This window comes from Schistocerca serialis, chromosome 8 (assembly GCF_023864345.2).
Source record: "Schistocerca serialis cubense isolate TAMUIC-IGC-003099 chromosome 8, iqSchSeri2.2, whole genome shotgun sequence".
NCBI classification, from domain to species: Eukaryota; Metazoa; Arthropoda; class Insecta; order Orthoptera; family Acrididae; genus Schistocerca; species Schistocerca serialis.
In genome coordinates this window covers 549,858,097-549,883,745 of record NC_064645.1, presented here as the reverse complement: position 1 = coordinate 549,883,745, position 25,649 = coordinate 549,858,097, and the positions used below count along the sequence as shown (strand labels likewise).

General features: G+C 39.1%; 1 protein-coding gene across 1 annotated transcript in view; it reads left to right on the top strand.

Annotated features, from left to right (window-relative positions):
- Positions 1-24,577, top strand: part of LOC126416190 (protein Rae1) — a 37,303-nt gene extending 12,726 nt beyond the window's left edge. Inside the window, exons 5-8 of the mRNA XM_050083774.1 lie at positions 671-824; positions 14,348-14,478; positions 22,645-22,839; positions 24,324-24,577. Coding sequence (XP_049939731.1) covers positions 671-824; positions 14,348-14,478; positions 22,645-22,839; positions 24,324-24,410 — 567 coding nt within the window. The 3' untranslated portion in view covers positions 24,411-24,577. The remainder of the gene's footprint in view (positions 1-670; positions 825-14,347; positions 14,479-22,644; positions 22,840-24,323) is intronic.
- The last annotated feature ends 1,072 nt before the right edge of the window (positions 24,578-25,649 follow it).

Genomic DNA, 25,649 nt, shown 5'->3' with positions numbered 1-25,649 from the left:
CCAGCTCTTGGATTGCATGTTACAGTCCCATCACTAGTTACCCAGCAGCTAGCAAAGAAAAATTGAGGGCAAGCTATCAACAAGCAGTCTTATGTTGTCCCACTATAGAATTTCATGCAGCAGCCTGCAATGTCATTGCATACCCTGTTGGAGGTGCCCTCGACATGTGGGCAATGTTATGCATATCAGCATATGTATATCTTCCATTTGCAAGTCCAGCAGGAGTACTAAAGTAACTACAACCATGTTATAGTATACTCTGATGGGTCTAAATAGGGCACAATCTCTAGGTACAGATACAGCCTTGATTGAAAAGCTTTATTTCCTGAGTTTGCCTTTTGTAATGCTCTGAATATGTTTCTTTCCATGTATTAATTGGTATTTTTATAGTACTACACTTCCTATTTTTGGAACTGCCATTATATTCCATCAGTTGTTCCACAACGTGTGATAGTATTATTTACATTTAAAGTATGTGTAGTGCTGTATTACCTAACCTCATAAGGACAAAAAATGAACAGTCTGCCATACACCCCTAAACTGAAACAAAATGACAGTAATAATAATAAAATTTCTTGTGTCTTCATTTTAAAAATAGTAAGCAGTAAAAAATAACTGATTTGGTATTGGCCAATTTTTTTATATTTCTGTGTCATCAACTATGTTTCAGGATTTTCCAATGGCAGTGGTAGGTACTGCCGGCCGAGGACTCATAGTGTATCAATTGGAAGGGAAACCCCAGGAGTACAAACGTATTGAATCACCCCTCAAGTATCAACATCGATGTGTTGCAATTTTCCGTGACAAAAAGAAGTCACCTACAGGTGAATAAAATTAAGATAACATTTGACTCGAACTAATGGAGATGAAATCATCCCTTCCATGTAGTTCAATAAGAGTTTTGTTTATTACTTTGTGATGATAGAACACAGAAGAGGTTAAAAACTTTGCTAACCATAGTGTACATAGAGGAATCTTGAAGCAAATTTAACAGCTAGTCAGGCTTTAGGATATTATAATGTTACTTCCCCTTGGACTACTTCTCACAATCTGGTTTAATCAGTTTGGGGGAAAAGCAGCTAATTCGTGGTTCAGTATATAATTGTGTTATCAGTTTTGATCTATTTTTATTGCTGATATACCCTCTTTTTGTATACTAGTATTAATATATTTCCTCATAAAAGCTACAAATTGCTTAATATCTGAAGCATCATGGAGTTTGTCCAATCAGTTTCGTTGGTGAGCACAGCAGGCGCTACAGAGTCCACTTAATGCTATGTGGCAAACGAACTTCATTCAGTCATGATGCTCGTTTTCCTCATGTGAAAATAAAAAACAGTTAAAAAAAAGGAACTAACAGAATTAAATTCTTTTAGAATACAATTAAAACCTTAAATAATAGTATATTAGTGGAACGCAACACCCGTGATTGCACTAGTAGTAAGAGTACAAATGTAAACATGGGCAATTTTGTGACATTACATAGCCTCGTTACTAACTGCCCAATCAAAGGTAAGAAAGTCTGTTTCTGATAGTAACTATAGTATTCAACAGTGTAAACATGAAAAGGAAATTCAAAGTTCTGTATGTATATAGGGTGTTAGAAAAAGGCACGGCCAAACTTTCAGGAAACATTCCTCACACACAAAGAAAGAAAATATGTTATCTGGACATGTGTCCGGAAACGCTTACTTTCGATGTTAGAGCTCATTTTATTACTTCTCTTCAAATCACATTAATCATGGAATGGAAACACACACAGCAACAGAACGTACCAGCGTGACTTCAAACACTTTGTTACAGGAAATGTTCAAAATGTCCTCTGTTAGCGAGAATACATGCATCCACCCTCCGTCGCATGGAATCCCTGATGCGCTGATGCAGCCCTGGAGAATGGCGTATTGTATCACAGCAGTCCACAATACGAGCACGAAGAGTCTCTACATTTGGTACCGGGGTTGCGTAGACAAGAGCTTTCAAATGCCCCCATAAATGAAAGTCAAGAGGGTTGAGGTCAGGAGAGCGTGGAGGCCATGGAATTGGTCCGCCTCTACCGATCCATCGGTCACCGAATCTGTTGTTGAGAAGCGTAAGAACACTTCGACTGAAATGTGCAGGAGCTCCATCGTGCATGAACCACATGCTGTGTCGTACTTGTAAAGGCACATGTTCTAGCAGCACAGGTAGAGTATCCCGTATGAAATCATGAAAACGTGCTCCATTGAGCGTAGGTGGAAGAACATGGGGCCCAATCAAGACATCACCAACAATGCCTGCCCAAACGTTCACAGAAAATCTGTGTTCGTGACGTGATTGCACAATTGCGTGCAGATTCTCGTCAGCCCACACATGTTGGTTGTGAAAATTTACAATTTGATCACGTTGGAATGAAGCCTCATCCGTAAAGAGAACATTTGCACTGAAATGAGGATTGACACATTGTTGGATGAACCATTCGCAGAAGTGTACCCGTGGAGGCCAATCAGCTGCTGATAATGCCTGCACACGCTGTACATGGTACGGAAACAACTGGTTGTCCCGTAGCACTCTCCATACAGTGACATGGTCAACGTTACCTTGTACAGCATCATCTTCTCTGACGCTGACATTAGGGTTATCGTCAACTGCGCGAAGAATTGCCTCGTCCATTGCAGGCGTCCTCGTCGTTCTAGGTCTTCCCCAGTCGCGAGTCATAGGCTGGAATGTTCCGTGCTCCCTAAGATGCTGATCAATTGCTTCGAACGTCTTCCTGTCGGGGCACCTTCGTTCTGGAAATCTGTCTCAATACAAACGTACCGCGCCACGGCTATTGCCCCGTGCTAATCCATACATCAAATGGGTATCTGCCAACTCCGCATTTGTAAACATTGCACTGACTGCAAAACCACGTTCGTGATGAACACTAACCTGTTGATGCTACGTACTGATGTGCTTGATGCTAGTGCTGTAGAGCAATGAGTTGCATGTCAACACAAGCACCGAAGTCAACATTACCTTACTATTGGGCCAACTGGTGGTGAATCGAGGAAGTACAGTACATACTGACGAAACTAAAATGAGCACTAACATGGAAATTAAGCGTTTCCGGACACATGACCACATAACATCTTTTCTTTATTTGTGTGTGAGGAATGTTTCCTGAAAGTTTGGCCGTACCTTTTTGTAACACCCTGTATAGTTGTTTTTACATACCCAAACAATTCCCTCTCATATTTTATGAATCTTCTGGCTTGTAAGTGACACTGTGCACAATGAGTTATGTTCTCCAGCCAATATAACTAGATAGGAGATTATGGCGTTACGCAGTGGTTGTCACTCTTTCAATTATTTTTTTTATTTTCTCTTATCACATTATACCTCACATGAGAAAGCATTTACTATTTTTGACAACACAGGTTTCACATAAATATCTGTTTGTAATTAACAAAACATCGAGAAACTGTGACTTATGACACAATTTCAGTTTGAATACTCTTTTCACAAACAAGATTGATCTTTTAGCTTTATATACGTATATAGGTTTGTATCCCTCAGATGTAGTAAGTGCAACAAGAATAGTCCTTTAGCAACTGTTTCATCAAATTAATCTTTGTTAACAACTGTAATTAACTTCCAGCTGATTCATTATAAAAAAGTTATATTGAACAGAACTGTCACCCTGAATTGTTTATGCTGTGTCTCTTTCCCATGGAAGCTATTTACTATCACATATCTATAAAGTTGCCTGATTAGGAAGTAAATCATCAAAATGTATTCAACTTTCTTTTATAATGCAGGTATATAATCAAGTTTAATCCATTGTGATGATGACTTTGTTTACAGAAGTCTGATATGCTTAACACCATAGTACCTGAAAAAAAGGGCTAAAATCAGGATTTAAATAATTAATGGAAAATCTTATATAAAGATGTGAAACAAATACTAACACAGAGATAGAGGGGCTGGTCAGTACTTACCTCAGCTCAGTACAGCCGATAGATACACAAAACAGAACAGAAAATTTACATCCTAGCTTTCGGACCTTTGTTCATTCATCAGGGAGGAGAGAGGGGAAAGAAAGGGAAGAAGGGAAAGTGGATTCAGTTACTCACAACCCAGGTTATAAAGCAACAGGGAAAGGAAAACAGGGAGGATAGCAAGGATGGAGGCATGGTTGTCAGAGGGAAGCCAAAGATATTCTACTGTAAGTACTGTGCCAGCTTCACCAAAGAGGATGCATATAGAAGTAAAGGGGTATATAGTATAAACACGACTATGTAGGATGAAAAGAAAGCGTGAATGGCTAGAGAGGAAAGGGAAAGAGAAGAAGACTGAAGAGTAAATGGGAGTGAGGTTGTTTAACGTAGGTTCAGTCAAGGGGGATGGTGGGATGAAAGGATGTGTTGGAGTGCAAGTTCCAATCTCCGCAGTTTCGAGGGACTGGTGTTGGGTGGGAGAAGCCAAATGGCATATACGGTGTAGCAGGTTCCTACGTCCCTAGAATTATGCTGGAGGGCACACTCTGCTACTGGGTATTGGACATCTCCTAGGCGGACAGTTCGTCTGTGTCCATTCATGTCAAACCCTACGATATTCCCAGACTACCTTCTCTACCCAGCGGTTCCTACCCCTGTAACCGACCCCGCTGCAAAACCTGCCCCATGCATCCCCCCACAACCACCTACTCCAGCCCCGCTACTGGTAAAACATACACAATTCAAGGCAGGGCCACATGTGAAACAACACGTCATTTATCAGCTGACATACCTGCACTGCACAGCCTTTTACATCGGTATGACAACAACTAAACTGGTTGAGCACATGAGCGGACACAGGCGAACTGTCCGCCTTGGAGATGTCCAATACCCAGTAGCAGAGTGTGCCCTCCAGCATAATTCTAGGGACCTAGGAACCTGCTACACCGTATGTGCCATTTGGCTTCTCCCACCCAACACCAGTCCCTCGGAACTGCGGAGATGGGAACTTGCACTCCAACACATCCATTCGTCCCGCCAGCCCCCTGGACTGAACCTACGTTAACCAACCTCACTCCCATTTACTCTTCAGTCTTCGCTTCTTTCCCTTTCCTCTTTAGCCATTCACGCATCTTTTCATCCTACATAGTTGTGTTTATCTTTATATTATATACCTCTTTACTTCTGTATGCATCCTCTTTGGTTTGAAGCTGGCACAGTACTTACAGAATATCTTTGGCTTCCCTCTGACAACCATGCCTCTATCCTTGCTACCCTCCCTGTTTTCCTTTCCCTGTTGCTTTATAACCTGGTTTGTGAGTAACTGAATCCACTTTCCCTTCTTCCCTTTCTTTCCCCTCTCTCCTCCCTGATGAATGAACAAAGGTCCGAAAGCTAGGGATGTAAATTTTCTGTTCTGTTTTGTGTATCTATCGGCTGTACTGAGCTGAGGTAAGTACTGACCAGCCCCTCTATCTCTTTGTTAGTATTTGTTTCACTAAAATCAGGACTGTACAATAAAATAAACAGTCAATACAGTTAAATGGTGGAACATACATTTAAACAGTATTATATGACTGTGGCCCCAGACTATGGAAAGATTATCTCTTTCCTGAGTAGTTCCAGATTCCTATTTAAATGTTTATCCTCAGAGACTGGTTCCAGGGAAAAGTACAAAAGCATAAACTGTCCATGGGTGCGAGGTACCTGCCCTCCCCATTGTCCCAGTACAAACGTACTTGAGAGCCTTAACACCTCTTATTTGAGCAAGACAATGCTCTTCACTGACCACTTTTAGCCAAGTACATTGGCTGTTTTAAGATCCTTAAAACTGAAGTCTGCCCACAAAACGTATTAAATTATAGCTTAATGACATTAACCTAGACACAAATTATAACATAATTTCAACCCATTACAAGTTGCATTGCTACAAAACATCCCAGTACAGAAATTACAAAGCACTACTATTTGCAAAAATTTGACTTAATTATCAGTCAAGTTTTAGATTTGCAGTCACTGATCGTGACGATTCCCTGATACATGATACTTCCCTGGTTTGATGATTACTTGCCCTGCAGAGCATTTTCTCTTTACCCTACCATCACAATGGAAAAACCTGTAAATAACTGGCAGGTAAGGGTCTAATTTGGTTAATAATGGAGCAAACAAATTTATATTTTCATAATTGCAGTAGGTTTGTGTTACAAGAACTCACTGCTAACTAAGAATCCCACTTTCTTAACTATAGTCAATTAAAGGTGTACAAAAATTATAAAAATCCTTTCCTATTACTCAAAACTATAGTCAGTGCAGTGTAGAAAACTAAAAAATATCAATTTAATCATTACGATCTACAGCTGGCGGTACTTTGTGACGCTTGTTGCAATTCTCATTTCTCCATTATACCTGTCAATCTATTTTAGATTACATGGACTCTTAAAACATTCCTTCCTTTTTGATATCTTCAGTTTCAGCAATCCCGTTTCCTTCTTCATTCGATCTGTGCCCAGTATTTTTCTCCCTTTATATCTGAACCTTATGTATGGCTCATTAGTTCTTTCTTCCTTTACTGTACAGTAACAACTAATTTTACCTATTGTCAGTCCATGGTGGGGTTTAATTTTCCCATGGTGGGATTTAGTTTTCCCTGATGAAATCTGACCATTCCTTCCGCACCTCTCTTTGTGACCTTTATTAAGGTTATCCAATAGTTCCAAGTAACTTAATATTCAACTGACTCTTGACCAATCCTTCCCAATCATTTTCTCATGTACGTAGGTGGGCATCTTACTGATTACTACCTTCATTAGATGACTCTCACTTATTGATTCATGTAAGAACTTTACCCTTGTAAGGTGCCATTCAAAATACTTCCAGAATCCACCCCCTTAAAGGTTGAATGGTTTTGGGTCCGTCAGTTCTAGGATTAGTTTTTGCTGTTCTCCCTCTGTCCATTATTTCTCTTTCAATTGTGTCTCAAAATCTTTCCAATTCTGGAATTCCTTCACATTAAGGGCTCCACATTCTTCCACTTTGGACCTCAGATGTCCTGTTACGAATTTGATTTTCTTTTCATCATTCTGTATTAGTGGAAAAAATATTCAAATGTTCGTAAAATGACTATAGGGTGTATTTCCCCTTCAGGCTTGAAACATGGAGATGTATTGGATAGATTTCTTCTGCCTTCTAAACGAAATTCCTTCCACCGCTCATTTGCATTTCCTGACATTTGTGGTCAGCGTACATTACTTTCTTTTAATTCTCCCCCGTTTCCAGGTTCCTCTAATTTCTCTCTCAAATCAAAATACTTTTGATACATGTTTGGTTATCAATCTCCACCATCTGCTTAGTAATTTCCTGTAACCTACTCTCAAAAAGTTCTATTCTGGGTACAAAATCTGCTGGGACTGACTCTGTTTCCCCTTCTTAAATCTAATTTTGTTGAAATGTTTCTTTCAGTTCGGTAATCAAATGATTGTTACAGTTCACCTTCTTCTTGAAAGATTTAAATTCGTGTTTGTTTTTCCTTAAGTCAGTTGCTACATCCAAGAAACCCTCTTCCTGTAATTTAGTTTGGAGATTTATATCAGTTGATACTTCCTGCACAGTTGCCACGACTTCAGTTCGGAGAACTTCCAAATTATTATTAAACTCCTCTTTCAAACATTTTCTTTTTAACCAGTTCTTCTCATAACATAAGTTTTAAATTGTTTAATTGATCACTGATTACAGTGACATCAGATTTTTACTTTGTGGTTTCTGCTGTAAACTTTACTTTTACTGAGCTCCCAGTTGGTGCACATCGACAGTGCAGAAAGATATGTATATAGCTTCTTTTCTGTGTTTACTTCGTAGATTCTTACTTAAATTGCTTGTGAGTTTCGTATAGGAGGTGTAATTTTGAGTTTTAGTTACTGTAATCATAAATTCAGGCAGATTGTAGCGCAGTCGTTAGGCATTTGTACAGCTTAGTTCATACATTCTTTTCGTGTTTCCCTTGCGTTATCTAGGCACGGACTCGTGTTTCAGTAACTGTTGTTCAACATTGATTAGAATGGACAGGGACTGTGATTGCTGTGTTCGGATGAGGGCTGAGTTGGCATCCCTTCGCTCACAGCTGCAGGCGGCGCTGACTTCGATCGCGCAGCTTGAGGCTGTTGCCAATGGGCACCACTGTGGGGAGCCGGATTTGGGTATCACGGGGATGTCAACCTCATCCCATCTGTCCCCAGATCAGTCTGCTGCTGTGGTTGCCCCGGTTGCTGCCCGCAGTGGGGCTGAGCCCTCCCCTGTGGTTGATTGGGAGGTCGTTCCAAGGCGTGGCAGGCAGTGAAAGACGTCCCCGGAGGCTGATCAGAAAGCCTCCCCGGTGCGTCTGACAAGCAGGTTTCAGGTACTGTCTCTGGCTGAGCCAGATGCAGCTGCCTGCCCTGTTTCAGAGGATGATTCTCAGCCTTCAAGGTCCGTGCAATCACAGAGGTTGGGCTTATTGGTAGTTGGGAGCTCCAATGTTAGGCGCGTAATGGGGCCCCTTAGGGATATGGCGGCTAAGGAGGGGAAGATCCAGTGTGCACTCCGTGTGCATTCCGGGTGGAGTCATTCTTGATGTGGAAAGGGTCCTTCCGGATGCCATGAAGAGCACAGGGTGGAGCCAGCTGCAGGTGATGGCACATGTCGGCACTAATGACGTGTGTCGCTTTGGATCTGAGGAAATTCTCTCTGGATTCCAGCGGCTATCTGATTTAGTGAAGGCTGCCGGTCTTGCTTACAAGATGAAGGCAGAGCTCACCATCTGCAGCGTCATTGACAGAACCGACTGCGGTCCTTTGGTGCAGAGTTGGGTGGAGGGTCTGAATCAGAGGCTCAGACGGTTTTGCGACCATGTTGGCTGCAGATTCCTTGACTTGCGCCAATGGTGTGTGGCGTGGACTGGGCAGTTTTTTAGGTTAGAAGGCCTCGGGAAAGTACGGGGTGGGCTGCAATCTCAAAGGGTGCATGGCAAATACAGGACATGCTTGGATCAAGGAACAGTCGGAATTGTAGTTGTAAATTGTTGTAATTGTGCTGGGAAAGTCCCTGAGCTTCAAGCGCTAATAGAAAGCACAGAAGCTGAAATCGTTATAGGTACAGAAAGCTGGCTAAAGCCTGAAATAAGTTCTGCAGAAATTTTTACGAAGTCTCAGACGGTGTTCAGGAAAGATAGGTTAGGCAGAATTGGTGGTGGAGTGTTTGTGTCTGTCAGTAGTGATTTATCTTGTAGTGAAGTCGAAGTAGATACTCCGTGCAAATTGGTATGGGTGGAAGTTATATTTAACAGCCGAACTAAGTTAATAATTGGCTCCTTCAACCGACCCCCAGACTCCGGTGATATAGTTGCTGAACAGTTCAGAGAAAATTTGAATCTCGTAACAAATAAATACCCCACTCATACGGTTATAGTTGGTGGGGACTTCAACCTTCCCTCAATATGTTGGCAAAAATACTTGTTCAAAACTGGTGGTAGGCAGAAAACATCTTTCGAGATTGTCCTAAATAATTTCTCCGAAAATTATTTCGAGCAGTTAGTCCACGAACCCACGCGAATTGTAAATGGTTGCGAAAACACACTTGACCTCTTAGCCGCAAACAATCCAGAGCTAATAGAGAGCATCATGACTGATACAGGGATTAGTGATCACAAGGTCGTTGTAGCTAGGCTCAATACCGTTTCTTCCAAATCCACCAGAAACAAACGCAAAATAATTTTATTTAAAAAAGCGGATAAAGTGTCACTAGAAGCCTTCCTAAGAGACAATCTCCATTCCTTCCGAACTGACTATGCAAATGTGGACGAGATGTGGCTCAAATTCAAAGAGATTCATACCTCATAAATCGGGAAGAGATGGAACTGATCCCCCATGGTACACAAAACAGGTCCGAATGCTGTTGCAGAGGCAACGGAAAAAGCATGCGAAGTTCAGAAGAACACGAAATCCCGGAGATTGGCTAAAATTTACAGATGCGTGAAATTTGGCACGGACTTCAATGCGAGATGCCTTTAATAGGTTCCACAACGAAACATTGTCTTGAAATTTGGTAGAAAATCCGAAGAAATTCTGGTTGTATGTAAAGTACACAAGTGGCAAGAGGCAGTCAATACCTTCGCTGCGCAGTGCTGATGGTACTGTTACCGATGACTGTGCCGCTAAAGCGGAGTTACTGAACACAGTTTTCCAAAATTCCTTCACCGGGGAAGATGAATGGAATATTCCAGAATTTGAAACACGAACAGCTGCTAGCATGAGTTTCTTAGAAGTAGATACCTTAGGGGTTGCGAAGCAACTCAAATCACTTGATACGGGCAAGTCTTCAGGTCCAGATTGTATACCGATTAGGTTCATTTCAGATTACGCTGATACAATAGCTCCCTACTTAGCAATCATATACAACCGCTCGCTCACCGATAGATCTGTACCTACAGATTGGAAAATTGCGCAGGTCGCACCAGTGTTTAAGAAGGGTAGTAGGAGTAATCCATCGAACTACAGACCTATATCATTGATGTCGGTTTGCAGTAGGGTTTTGGAGCATATACTGTATTCAAACATTATGAATAACCTCGAAGGGAACGATCTATTGATATGTAATCAGCATGGTTTCAGAAAACATCGTTCTTGTGCAGCGCAGCTAGCTCTTAATTCGCACGAAGTAATGGCCTCTATCGACAGGGGATCTCAAGTTGACTCCGTATTTCTAGATTTCCGGAAAGCTTTTGACATCGTTCCTCACAAGTGACTTCTAATCAAGCTGCGGGCCTATGGGGTATCGTCTCAGTTGTGCGACTGGATTCGTGATTTCCTGCCAGGAAGGTCGCAGTTCGTAGTAATAGATGGCAAATCATCGAGTAAAACTGAAGTGATATCAGGTGTTCCCCAGGGGAGTGTCCTGGGACCTCTGCGGTTCCTGATCTATATAAATGACCTGGGTGACAATCTGAGCAGTTCTCTTAGGTTGTTCGCAGATGATGCTAGTAAGGTCATCCGAAGACCAGTATCAGTTGCAAAGCGATTTAGAAAAGATTGCTGTATGGTGTGGCAGGTGGCAGTTGATGATAAGTAACGAAACGTGTGAGATGATCCACATGAGTTCCAAAAGAAATCTGTTGGAATTCAATTACTCGATAAATAGTACAAGTCTCAAGGCTGCCAATTTAACTAAATACCTGGCTGTTAAAATTACGAACAACTTCAGTTGGAAAGACGACATAGATAATATTGTGGGGAAGGCGAGCCAAAGGTTGCGTTTCATTGGCAAGACACTTAGAAGATGCAACAAGTCCACTAAAGAGACAGCTTACACTAAACTCGTTCGTCCTCTGTTAGAATATTGCTGCGCGGTGTGGGATCCTTACCAGGTGGGATTGACGGAGGACATCGAAAGGGTGCAAAAAAGGGCAGCTCGTTTTGTATTATCACATAATAGGGGAGAGAGTGTGGCAGATATCATACACGAGTTGGGATGGAAGTCATTAAAGCAAAGACGTTTTTCGTCGCGGCGAGATCTATTTACGAAATTTCAGTCACCAACTTTCTCTTCCGAATGCGAAAATATTTTGTTGAGCCCAACCTACATAGGTAGGAATGATCATCAAAATAAAATAAGAGAAATCAGAGCTCGAACAGAAAGGTTTAGGTGTTCGTTTTTCCCGCGCGCTGTTTTTGGAGTGGAATGGTAGAGAGACAGTATGATTGTGGTTCGATGAACCCTCTGCCAAGCACTTAAATGTGAATTGCAGAGTAATCATGTAGATGTAGATGTAGATCTTTCAGGCTTGTCAAGTTTTGTCACACACAACCAAATGCAAGGATGGAGGCATGGTTGTCAGAGGGAAGCCAAAGATCCGTTGGCTTCCCTCTGACAACCATGCCTCCATTCTTGCTACCCTCCCGGTTTTCCTTTCCCTGTTGCTACATAACCTGGGTTGTGAGTAACTGAATCTACTTTCCCTTCTTCCCTTTCTTTCCCCTCTCTCCTCCCTGATGAAGGAACATTTGTTCCGAAAGCTAGGAACGTAAATTTTTGGTTCTGTTTTGTGTATCTATGGGCTGTACTGAGCTGAGGTAAGTACTGGCCAGCCCCTCTATCTCTTTGTTAGTATTTGTTTCACCGGTAATTCTGTCTGACTTTATTCATTTTTACAATCATCTGGTGCCTGCTTGTCATCAGCATTGGTGTTTGGTCTGCTTCCGTAGCAGTGATGTTGGCTGCATCAATTTTCACCATTTAAAAGCAGTTTTCACTCTTCCGACGACAGTTGTAGCGGGGGCAGTGTCTGCTTCCATAGGGGCGAGACTCAACAATTACAGCATCTGTGCAAGCACCAGTTGATGACACCGGTAGTGTTCTTGTTCTTGAAACTTCAACAAATAATGCTGGAGCATATGTTAAATTCTCGGCACCCAATGTTGTTATAATTATCAGTTGTCCCCGAATTACATCAGCTCCAATCATTCTTTCGGCTGTCATGATTTGGAGGCTATTATTAATGAAACATTACTTTTCTTTCTTTCTCGTTTCTTCTGTTTAGTGTCACAGTTGCCACATATAATGTTACTTCCTCTTGGACTTCTTCTCAAAGCAGGTTCATTCAGTTTGGAATTAAGGCAGCTAATTTGTGAATCAATATAACTTTGATCTCAATTTTGATCTTTGTTATCACTGACATGTAAAGAATACAGTCCATTACATTGTTTTGTTTATTAATATGAAAATATTTTCTCATAAAAGCTACAGATTGCTCAGTGGCACTAGTTGAACTTTCTCTAACACCTCTCAAGAGTGCCAGGAATGATTTGCAGATCCTTAATGTAACAGAGAAACTATATGTCTGAGGCATCGTGGAGTTCGTCCTATCAATCTCTTTGGCAAGTGTAGCAGGTACAACAGCAGCCAGTTAATACTGTGTGGCGGGTGAACTCCAGTTGGGTGCTATGCTTGTTCGCTCCACGTGATTTTTTAGCAACAACCAGAATCATATTCTTTGGAATACAGTTAAAACCTTAATTAACAGAATATTAATGCCACACATTACCTGTGATCATGCTAGCAGCAGGAGTACAAACGTAAACATGAACAATTTTTTTGGCATTACAATATCAAGTTGTATACAGCTGCTTTACCTATTTACAATTCAGGAATTTCATTCATTTTGTTGTCAGAGTTACATTATACTTATTGTTGTTATCAATAGCCATATTTTGTGTTTAATGAATATGTCCTGACAAATGAAAATTTGCGTTTGATTGGAACACACACCCGGATACTTTGCTTTTCACTACCAGTAACTTCAGCTATTCGGCTATCTGAGCACACCTTCAAGTCTGACTCAAACTGCCATTGTCACTGATGTTTTTTGGTACGATGTCCGCATACTGCAACCAGAGATTGTCCCGTGGGTTATTTAGGAGTAGCACCCCCATGAAGGTGGTTGATGGATTTCATGGAGGCCTGTGACTTCACAGTCATGAAGACACTTTTGCTGAAATGAAATTAATGTACCAGTGGGGATGAAATGAATAAAGATCAGTTACATGAAATAAATTAAATATCTTCGGAAATGCTGAAATATGAATCATTATTGCCTCCATTCATTTCATTTGGTTTATATCACTTGTGGCAGGATATGCTGCTATGCTCCACTGTGCAGAACAAGTTCCTGTCTGCAAAGTCGTGAGATGTGGGTGCTAGGTAGAAAAATTCCAATTACCTGTATGCTGAAGCAGGCACTGTGAATTCTGTGCTGTTGAGCATGCTCTGCGACTGGGTGCTCTATTTGCCTCTGTGTATTCCTCATACATGTCCAGGCATTCTTGCTATCAGCTTCACTTTTTTGTGTCAATTGATATGTGTATGTTTATCTTGGTTATTGATTGTTATTGAGGGATGTTATCTACGTAATGTGATTGTGCTGTTGCAAATTGTTCTGAGCTTTGAATTACCCTTTTCCAATGACTGTTACATAATTTCTGCCTGGTTCTACTACCTGGCTCTTCAAAGCAATCAGATAATTATTGCGGTTCACTGTGAGCATTTATCTTAATTTCTGCAACTTCTGATTAGGGTGTCACCTTTTGAAGACAGGATAAAAGCTGGGAAATATTGGAATAAATGCTATACAACACTGCTTCAATTGTGTTAAGTAAATGTGCTATGTTTCTCAGCCTGTCTTACAGTCACTCTGTTTACCTGCAATCCTTAGTAACTTTCATTAACTCTTGCTCCATTTTCCTAGTTTGAAGGTAGTGTGCTTGTTAATTATTTTTTCATGATTAAGCCTGCTTTTCCATAGTAAGAAGTTTTATTTTGACATTGTTTAATTTGGATATTTTTTCTTTATACTGGCTTTTAAATTGCAGGATATGCTTTGGGCAGTGTGGAAGGCCGCGTAGCAATCCAGTATGTAAATTCAACTACTACGAAAGATAATTTCACATTCAAGTGCCACCGTTCAAATGGGGCACCTAATGGCTACCAAGATATCTATGCTGTAAGTATCACATCACACTGACATCCAAACAAATCCCTGCTGTAATGCTTTTGTACTGTTCACTGAGCAACCAGTAGTTGGATTTTTTTTTTTTTTTTTTTTCTTTGCTCAGATCATGTAGTTTCTTATTCCATTTTGAAGGCTGAAATGGAAGAGGTGAACAGTCTATGTTGTCCTGGATGCAGCATCAGTACAATAATTGCCATTTTTGCAAGGGGTTTATATCTTTCTCAATGGATTATGGTTCATGAAGTTACCTGCTACAATAAGTACTGAAAAGATTGCAGCTAAAGTAAAAGTAAACAAATTATTGAATGTGAAAACATTGGATGGTTGTTTTGAGTATTCTTCTCACCAATGTGACATTTGAAACCTTCAACCTGAGAATTTCTGCAGTCTTCATAGTATAAAATATAGAAATATTCATATCTTAGGAAAGCAACAGTTACACTTAATTAGTCTATAAATTATCAGAAGAAAGTGGGATACTACCTTCAGATTTTGAAATAAACAATGACAATTTTTTGCACTGTGTCATATTCATCTGCTAGAATCTTTTAAGCTGATGCTGAGAAAATCAAGAAACTGTGGGGAAATGGGGGAATTGGTTAAATATGTTGTTATTGGAACAAGAAGATTAAATGAAACTTTGAAGTAGCAAAATATAAATCTGTGAAGTGCAGATGGAAAACCCTCATTAAACATAGAAGAGCAGACAGATTACAAGTCTGTCTGGGACTTGTAAGATGAAGAGGAACTGTCCCAAAGTGTTAGGAAAGAAAGAGGAAGTTGATTTGAAAGAAAATAGTGATCAAGTAATGCTGTCGTGCTTTATGACAGAGCACTAAATGATCTGAAAACAAACAAATCAGCTGGAGTTGAAAGTAGACATTCTAGGTCACTGAAATTATTGGGAGATGTAGGAACTACATAGGTAATTTGAATTGGTGCCAAAGATGTGTGAAAATAGGGACCATCAGATTCCCAGAAAAAGCGTTACCAAAGAAGGCACATTGGGATAAATATCCAGACACAATGCTTAATTTTTTTCATCGGATTTTAGATAGCTCAAATCAGATATCATGACTGTACAGAATAATATTTAGTGACTAACAGCAAATAATAAAATATTATGTTTTGACAAAGCTCTATGTATCTATGCTTTATACAACCTGCTTTAACACAGGTTTTTTTTAAAGACAAAAGAATAAAAACCCTACCCATATTGATTCGAACTTTTTTGCTAAATGGATTAGTGAAAATATTGAGTAATTGACTGCATATTTACTGCACTTTTGTAGATGAAAGAGTGCAGTTGAATCATTAAAAGCTGGATATATGATAATATATTCTGGTTTTTTCTTCTTCTTCTTCTTCTTCTTCTTCTTCTTCTTCTTTTTTTTTTTTTTTTACAAGTATTTGTTGCCAGTGATGCTCAACAGCAGTGTTTTATAAAGAAGAAGAAAATGAAAATACATGCATAATATTCACAGCTATCATTCTGTTATAAAGAAAACATGAAAGTTCTTTTATGGCAGCAGATGATTGACACATGTGCCTTTGCTAACAGCACAACATTGCCTGCAGCACCTATTGTTGGTTTGTGACTATATCGGTTGGACCCTAGATGGTTGGAAAACCATGGCCTGGTGAGATGAGTCCCAGTTTAAGTTGGTAGGAGCTGCTGGCAGGGTTAGTGTGTGGTACAGACCCCACTAAGTCGTGGACCCAAGTTGTCAACAAGGCAGTGGGCAAACAGGTGGTGGCTCCACAATGGTGTGGACTGGACTGGGTCTGCTGGTCCAGCTGAACTGACCATTGACTGGAAATGGTAATATTAGGCTACTTGGAGTCCATTTGTACCCATTCATGGACTTCATGTTCCTAAACAACAATGGAATTTTTGGTTGACAATGCGCCATGTCACCGGGCTGCAGTCATTCGCAACTGGTTTGAAGAACTTTATGGATAATTTTAGCAAATGACCTGACCAGCCAGATTACCCAATGTGAATCCTATTAAATATTTATGGGATGTATTTGAGAGGTCATTTCGTGCGCAAAATCCTGCACTGGCAGCACTTTAGCTATTATGGATGGCTATAGAGGCAGCAGGGCTTGCTACTTCAGCAGGGGACTTGCTTGCTGCAATGAATTGTTGAGTCCATCTCATGTCTAGTTGCTGCATGGTGCCAGGAAAAAGGAGGTCCAACACGATATTGGGAGGTATCCCGTGGCTTTTGTCATCTCTGTGCACTGTACGTGAATTGACAGCACTAATGTCCAGAATCTGGTAAAATACCCTTGGTTACGTTATAAAATTCTGTATCTTCAGTTTCTGAGTGGTTGTTGTTGTTGTTGTTGTTGTTGTTGTCGTCTTCAGTGCTGAGACTGGTTTGATGCAGCTCTCCATGCTACCCTATCCTGTGCAAATTTCCTCATCTCCCAGTACTTACTGCAACCTACATCCTTCTGAATCTGCTTAGTGTATTCATTTCTTGGTCTCCCTCTACGATTTTTACCCTCCACGCTGCCCTCCAATGCTAAATTTGTGATCCCTTGATGCCCCAAAACATGTCCTACCAACCAGTCCCTTCTTCTTGTCAAGTAGTGCCACAAACACCTCTTCTCCCCAATCCTATACAATACCTCCTCATTAGTTATGTGATCTACCCATCTAATCTTCAGCATTCTTCTATAGCACCACATTTCGAAAGCTTCTATTCTCTCCTTGTCCAAACTATTTATCATCCATGTTTCACTTCCATAAATGGCTACACTCCATACAAATACTTTCAGAAATGACTTCCTGACACTTAAATCTATACTCGATGTTAACAAATTTATCTTCTTCAGAAACGCTTTCCTTGCCATTGCCAGTTGACATTTTATATCCTCTCTACTTCGACCATCATCAGTTATTTTGCTCCCCAAATAGCAAAACTCCTTTACTACTTTAAGTGTCTCATTTCCTAACCTAATTCCCTCAGAATCACCCGATTTAATTTGACTACATTCCATTGTCCTTGTTTTGCTTTTGTTGATGTTCATCTTATATCCTCCTTTCAAGACACTGTCCATTCCGTTCAACTGCTCTTCCAAGTCCTTTGCTGTCTCTGACAGAATTACAATGTCATCGGCGAACCTCAAAGTTTTTATTTCTTCTTCATGGATTTTAATTCCTACTCCAAATTTTTCTTTTGTTTCCTTTACTGCTTGCTCAATATACAAATTTAATAACATCGAAGAGAGGCTACAACCCTGTCTCACTCCCTTCCCAACCACTGCTTCCCTTTCATGCCCCTCGACTCTTATAACTGCCATCTGGTTTCTGTACAAATTGTAAATAGCTTTTCGCTCCCTGTATTTTACCCCTGCCACCTTCAGAATTTGAAAGAGAATATTCCAGTCAACATTGTCAAAAGCTTTCTCTAAGTCTACAAATGCTAGAAACGTAGGTTTGCCTTTCCGTAATCTTTCTTCTAAGATAAGTCGTAATGTCAGTATTGCTTCACGTGTTCCAATATTTCTACGGAATCCAAACTGATCTTCCCCAAGGTCGGCTTCTACTAGTTTTTCCATTCATCTGTAAAGAATTTGCATTAGTATTTTGCAGCTGTGGCTTATTAAACTGATAGTTCAGTAATTTTCACATCTGTCAACACCTGCTTTCTTTGGGATTGGAATTATTCTATTCTTCTTGAAGTCTGAGGGTATTTTGCCTGTCTCATACATCTTGCTCACCAAATGGTAGAGTTTTGTCAGGAATGGTTCTCCCAAGGCCGTCAGTAGGTCTAAAGGAATGTTGTCTACTCCCGGGGCCTTCTTTCGACTCAGGTCTTTCAGTGCTCTGTCAAACTCTTCACGCAGTATTTTATCTCCCATTTCGTCTTCATCTACATTCTCTTCCATTTCCAGAATATTGTCCTCAAGTACGTCGCCCTTGTATAGACCCTCTATATACTCCTTCCGCCTATCTGCCTTCCCTTCTTTGCTTAGAACTGGGTTTCCATCTGAGCTCTTGCTATTCATACTATTGGTTCTCTTTTCTCCAAAGGTCTCTAATTTTCCTGTAGGCAGTATGTATCTTACCCCAAGTGAGATAAGCCTCTACATCCTTACATTTGTCCTCTAGCCATCTGAGTGGTGGTGTCAATAAATACCACATGATGGGTGTATGTTACATAATTACTGCCTTGTTCTTTTATGTCACATACAAGGCTACAGTCTTGTCTTTTGTAAATCCAAATGGACAGGGACCTATTTCTTTGGATTTGCTGGGAAGGAATTCACTTATACTCTCTCTTGTTTTGCCTCACAGTTCCAATGTAAGCCAGTCCATTGGTCTTCATGATATCCACAAGCTCTACAGAGGAAAACCAATTGTCCCATGTGACATTGCTGTTTGTAACTTGTATAAGCTTCGACAGGCATATTAAAGATTGTTTGTTTTGAGAGCTTTCATTCTTCTTCTGTAAGCCTATCTCCATCCGAATCTTTGCCAGCATATAAATATCAATTCAGGAAATATTCATTTCTGTCATCTGAAAGACACATCACTTTTATGCCATATTGCATCAATGCATTATGAGGTGCCAATGGTATACACAGCTTGGCAATATTATGCATGAATTTCAAAAATAATTCTGAAATAGCAGCTGTCTTCTCTTGTAGCAGTATTGTTAGAATGCAGCATTGAAAGAAGTATATTGAATCGACGTTCCCTCATGACACACTGAAAAATGTCACTGTCAGAACCATCTGTTGCAAACATTGTGCTATTAGTCATGGGAGTTGAATAAATGTTGCAGAATACAGTAAAAGTCCTAACAAAGCGTGGAGCTCTGTAATGTCTGTCACGCATATCAGTGCAGTGTGGAACTTTATATTTTTGCCATTCAGTTGCGATTTTCGCATTGGTCCGAGCTACTATTTCTTGTAGCTTTTCTTGTGGGGGTATTCAGATTCCAAACCACCTCAGGTTCGGCTGAATTTCCTAGTGCACACATTTGACCCTTTATACATGGCAATTGAAGAACAATATTGTATTTTTACATCATTCTCCTTGTGGTAAAAGGTCGACAAGACCACTTCAACCCATTTTTTCCATAATAAACCTTATTATGAACATAACTTACTGCAATATCTTACCTTTCATTACCAGAAATTTCAGAATCTGAATTATCATCACATACCTCTATGCAGAAGTCTACCTCACACTCATCAACATCACTTGCATCATCTAGCCATGATTGTACGAGTATTACAGAATTGAAGTCTGGATCGCATGAGTGAACACTGCTACACATGGGTTTACCTCCACTCGAGAGAGAGAGAGAGAGAGAGAGAGAGAGAGAGAGAGAGAGAGCACTGCTCTTTCTATAATTGTAGTATGTATAATTCTACAAATGCAGATTCATAAAGTGAATGAACAACCATATCTATCTGTTTGGTAAATAATCATTAATAGTTTTAAATTGTGTAATTTAGCTTTTGTAAGATTTAAAATGTACTATTTTCCTGTAAAATTATTATTATTATTTCGGAAGATTATTGTAGCATTGCCACATGGAAAATGACTCTAAATTAAATGTGTGACTCATTCACTATATTCAATTATTAATCAATAATAATAGATATTCTCATTCTTGAGTGACTAATGATAGGCTAGGAAATTATGGAAGCCAAACTGAAAGATCACTAACAGAATTTCCAGAAAAGTGAGTATGTATTCTGGCATAGGCTGTTTTGTAAAAATTATGTAGAAACTGAATGAGGAGTGAGATAGATTGAGAAGTTAATCACTTATTTGCACTTCTTTAAATAGTTACACTGTATATTTCAATCACTTAGAAACTAACCCCTGCTCCATTGACGGTTTGATGAAATAGCTTCTAGCCAGATAAAACTGTCAGCACAGAGGGTATGTAATTTGCTGGAAATACCTGGTAACCAAGGGAAGACTTTTATTGTCAGCAGTTGAATTACTATTATAATCACTATCCTGTTTGAGTCTAAACTGTTGCCTGCAATGTCTGCCTCAGCAAAACCATTGCATTTATATGTGATTGTTTATTTCCAGTCTCTATGTTTTTACCAGTTTTAAGAAAAAGTCATTGAATTCAGTGGCTGCAAATTTAATTTTTTAATATCTATGTCATTCCAAAAGAAATGAATATAGTTTATGTGACAGTTTTTGTTTTCTCTTTAATAACAATCCATAGGGATTTTGCTTTATTCTTTATTTTTTCTTCATGTATATACTGTTTGCTTTTGTGACAACACAATGAACAGCTTTTAAGTAGTTGGTAATGCAGTTTCAGTTCTCATATTAAATAATATTCTTTTTTTCTGTTTAAAGAATACAGAGATATTCATAAGACCTATGGGGTTTCATAAGAGGACTGTGTGAAAATTACAAGACATACAGAAAAGTAACACACATCAGTGAATAGAGAATCTCTCACAGTTTCGATTCGCATTGCATTGTGGCGTAGTTGCAGAGCACACCACTAGTGGGCCAGTGTTCAGGACATCAAGACAAATCATTTTTGCACTGGTTTCGTTCATGTCTGCAGATAGGCAATACAGTTAACAGATTTACAAAGCTGACTCCAGTGTGCCTTCCCACACCAGCATCTTCATTGAACTGCATGCAATTAATGATATTTACTATGTCACAAACGGTGCCCATTTTAATCAACTGTGTTCAGCATAATGTAGGAAAACTTTGAGAATAAAGTATATTTTTCATGTATAATGCTTAGCCAGTAGATCTTTTGCACTGTCCTTCCTGCAAACTTTCTGTGAATAATCAGACTGGACCACAATTTTGAACAGTACTCTTCCTTTGTTGGTTTAACATAAACGAATAAGATGTTTCACAGTTAGTATTTACTTGTTGTGATCAATTCATTGCCGACAGAGGTAACATTCTTTTCATTTTTTAGACTTTATAATGGAGACAAGTCATGATACTTCAATTCAGTGATCATCAGCAAAGTTCTTGCACTCTACAGAATGGCTCGCTATAAACATAGCTATCACAATTTTGTTCTTCAGATGTTTTAGTGGCTTCTAAAAGTACTAGTTTACTTATTTCTAATTTTTGAAATATGAAACATATTGTTGTTAACCCTGCTCATTCAGAAAACAATGTTTTTATGAATTTTACAGAACATGTACACCACTGGCATCAATTTATTTCTCCTACAAAGTACTTGCTTATATTACATACTGTCCCACTTAGTTGACAGAGAAGAAACCTACTTTTAAAGATATAAGATTGGACTCCCAGTCTTGTCAAACTTGACATAGTTCACAATTGTCCTTGTATGCTGTCATCTGTGGTATAAGCCTTCCATCATTTGTGTGTCCTGGTGGACATCTTACCTCATGCAGTGTTATGACGATGTCATTATCCATCAACTGCCATGTTTATCTTCTCTTCCATGTGGCACGTTTGTGGAAAATTTTGGGTTTAAACACAGCCATTTAAGGAAATATTGAGCAGTAACTCACATGACTAATAAGTCAAACATTGTAATTCACCTTCCAAACTTGAGATCTTCATGTTGCACATATTGTTACAGGGTTGAGAAAAGGGGAAAGTATAGAAGGAAGCCACTAGCATCTTGCCACCTTGTGAATATCTCTCTCTCACACACACTCAACTTTATAGTAATGTGCCTCTGCATGGTGATTGATTATATGTCTTTACTCGGGCAACTGTAATCCTTCCATTTCACTCGACATAGCATTCAAATGTAATGTTCTTAAGAAGAGGGTTTTGTAATTTGAAGATCAATTCCATGTCAAATTGTTTCAAATTTTTTCACACTAAATGTTGAGGACATTCTTTATGTTCTTATGCTGCAAGGTGTAAGAGTGAATCCATCTACAGGAACGGTGCTTTATTTAATAGTTGTTACACCAAACATAGTTGTGAGCTTTTTCAGTGCTTACAGTGTTCAGAACTGTAATGCAGACTTATCTTGCAAAAAGATATGCATTTGTGTAGATTAGAGAGAAAGAGTTGTGGTTTTAATGAGAGACTGCACTTATACTTAAAATCAAAATTTTCATTACCATTGGATGTATCAGTGGTATAATTTTAGTCACTGATAAACTGTGAGGAACAACTAAAACAATGTTCTTTTCTTTATAGGTGAATGATATTGCTTTCCACCCTGTGCATGGGACACTGGCAACTGTTGGTTCTGATGGTAGTTTCAGTTTCTGGGATAAGGATGCACGCACAAAACTGAAACCTTCAGAGACTATGGAACAATCAATTACACGCTGCTGCTTCAATAGCAGTGGCCATATATTTGCATACGCTGTCAGCTATGATTGGTCAAAGGTAATTTAGAAAATAATATGTGTGAAATCAGATTTAGATGGCAGAATATAATGACAAGTTCTTATTTAAAGTGATAATGGAATAAGTTAATATGAAATTCATTGTTCTGGGTAGTTCATTGAGAACTGACATACGTGTAATGTTGGTAAAGGTTTATAAGTAGCTTGAACCTTCACTTTGGATAATTAAGAAAAAGGTGGTAAAATTCAAGTGGGGCCTACATTTCTTGAAGATGATATGCCTCAAGGATGTCCCAAAACTTGAACTTCAGTTGAAAACTTGAAGAAAGAGCACAATATGATACTCAAAAACCAACAGTTAATATGAAATAGCTGGTGCCACAGACAAATCAGTATAAAAAATTCTATTTTAAAAATCCAACTGACTTTGTGTAGCCTTCTGTTGCTATGGGTGAAGCACATTATAAATTAAACACAAATTTTATTAGTGAGTTGAAAAAAAGCTGGAAACATTATAGCCAGTGTAATGCAGAACAATTAATACTTTTCAGTCAATAATAAAACCATGTGTGAATACTGCACATCTTTAGCACCAAATAGATGAAAAATTGAGAGAGACAGCTTAAATTGCGAAAGGGACAAAACTATCATTCATCATGATAAAGCACCTGCCCACAAAAATGTGTTGGTAATGAAAAAATTGAGGGAGTTGAAGTGTGAATTGTTAGAATATCCACCTTATTCAGCTAATTTTTCACACCCCTCCCCCTCCCGACCACCACCACCAACAATAATTTTCCCATTTTCCCATTCGTTAAGAATTTGCTGGAGGAAAATGTTTTAGTCAGATATGTATTTTGTCAACTCTCCAGAACTGCACTTCAGAGGATGTAATTCACAAATGGCAAAAATGTTTGACAAGTTGCTTAGGCATTAAAGAGGACTGGATTGACAAATAAATTCATTTTACACCTACAAGCCACTGTCTTTTATACCTGTGGGAGAAATTTTGTCCTTGCTGTTGTATACTGACGGTTCGAGGCATGTTATTCTGTCCTCAATATATAACATTAATAGTAAATCATCATATTCCGCTTGCAGTTACATGTTACGATAATTGCTGAAATTTCTTGCGTTGTCATTGTGGCCAAGTTTAAAGAAACAATAATTCTAGTATAGGCATACACGGCAGTGGATATGATCATTTATATGAGCAAGCCTGTGCAAGCCAGACCATAGAGGGGAATTACAGGCAGTATTCTTTTGTAAGGAATGTCGATTGTGGATAAGTAGTGATAAATTCACTGAACAGTTGCTAGTGTTGTGTACTATATATTAAGTATAAGAAGTACTAATATACTGGCAGATGGTGGTGGCAGTTTCTTGTGAAGTATAAAATTTAATAAGACTTTAGCAAAATTGATTAAACATATCTGTATGTGGAACTAAATATTTTGTGATTTGTGAACACACAGTGCATCATAAACCCACTTAGTAAGTCATTGTTTCTGTATTGGTCCACAGGGCTACGAGTTCTACAACCCAATGAAAAAGAATTACATATTCCTCCGCTCGTGTTATGAGGAACTGAAACCTCGCAGTTCATCTTGAATATTTAAAGCTGTTATGTACCTGGTGACTGTGTAAATATCAGATCGTTTGTAATAGCACAAATAGGTCTTTCCTACTATGAGTTACATATGTGTATTATTTTCAGCATTTATCATTTTCTAAAGACTGTACTCAGACTGTATTCAAATAAAATTAACATTTTTGTATGCTGTGAGTTTTCAATTTTTGTTGGTTGTCACTTTTGCAGCTGCTGGTGTAAACTGTTTGTTTCTAATATTTACTATTCTAGAGAACCAGTAACTGATTAGGACTCGGAGAGACAGAATGAATAATTATTTCTAATGTTTATGTAGTTTAATATATCAATTGGTGAGAGGGAGTGAAAGTGAGAAAAAAGGCAAAAAAAGGCCAAACACTAATTATTTTGTGTATTTCACATTATTTAATGTTCTGTGTATCTGTAATGGGAGGCAGCAAGTGCACTTTACATTCTCTCTCTCTCTCTCTCTCTCTCTCTCTCTCTCTCTCTCTCTCTCTCTCTGCTTAGAAAATTAAAGATTAAAAATAGCGTATCATGACTTCAGAGTCAATAGAAAGTCATTTTCTAATTGACTTAGTTATTACGTCCAGTTAAGTATGAAATTAGTCAAAAGTTTTCAACTGTTTTAACTGTACATTTTGTAGTTACCTTTTTCCCCAAATGTAAAGGAAAACATTTATAAGTGATGTACCCGCAGTTTGTAATATAGATACTAATTAAACTTTGGTATTCTCTTAGACTGTATTTATTATTTCTCTTTCAGTTTTGGCCACTGGGTTACAGGTTACAGTACCTGTGAAATCAATTTGTGTGGTCTGTGTGTGTGTGTGTGTGTGTGTGTGTGTGAGAGAGAGAGAGAGGAGAGAGAGAGAGAGAGAGAGAGAGAGAGAGAGAGAGAGAGAGGAGGGGGGGGGGGGGAGGTGCAGTTGTGGTTTGCCTTTAATACAGTGTCGATGAAGGGGGCACAGTGTTCAGTCACTGGACTTGTAGATGTTCAAGAACTCAGATACATGCTGCTAAGTCATTAACTAAAGTATACTGCGAGACAGTTCTTCTTCTTCAGTGACATACTTTCCACAAGAAAAATGTAAGAGACATAAGGGTATACAAGCTACTTTTCATACCTACATCCATTTGAACTTGCTTATTGTATTCAAGCCTTGGTCTCCCTCTAAAAATGTTTATACCCGACACACACACACACACACACACACACACACACACACACACACACACAC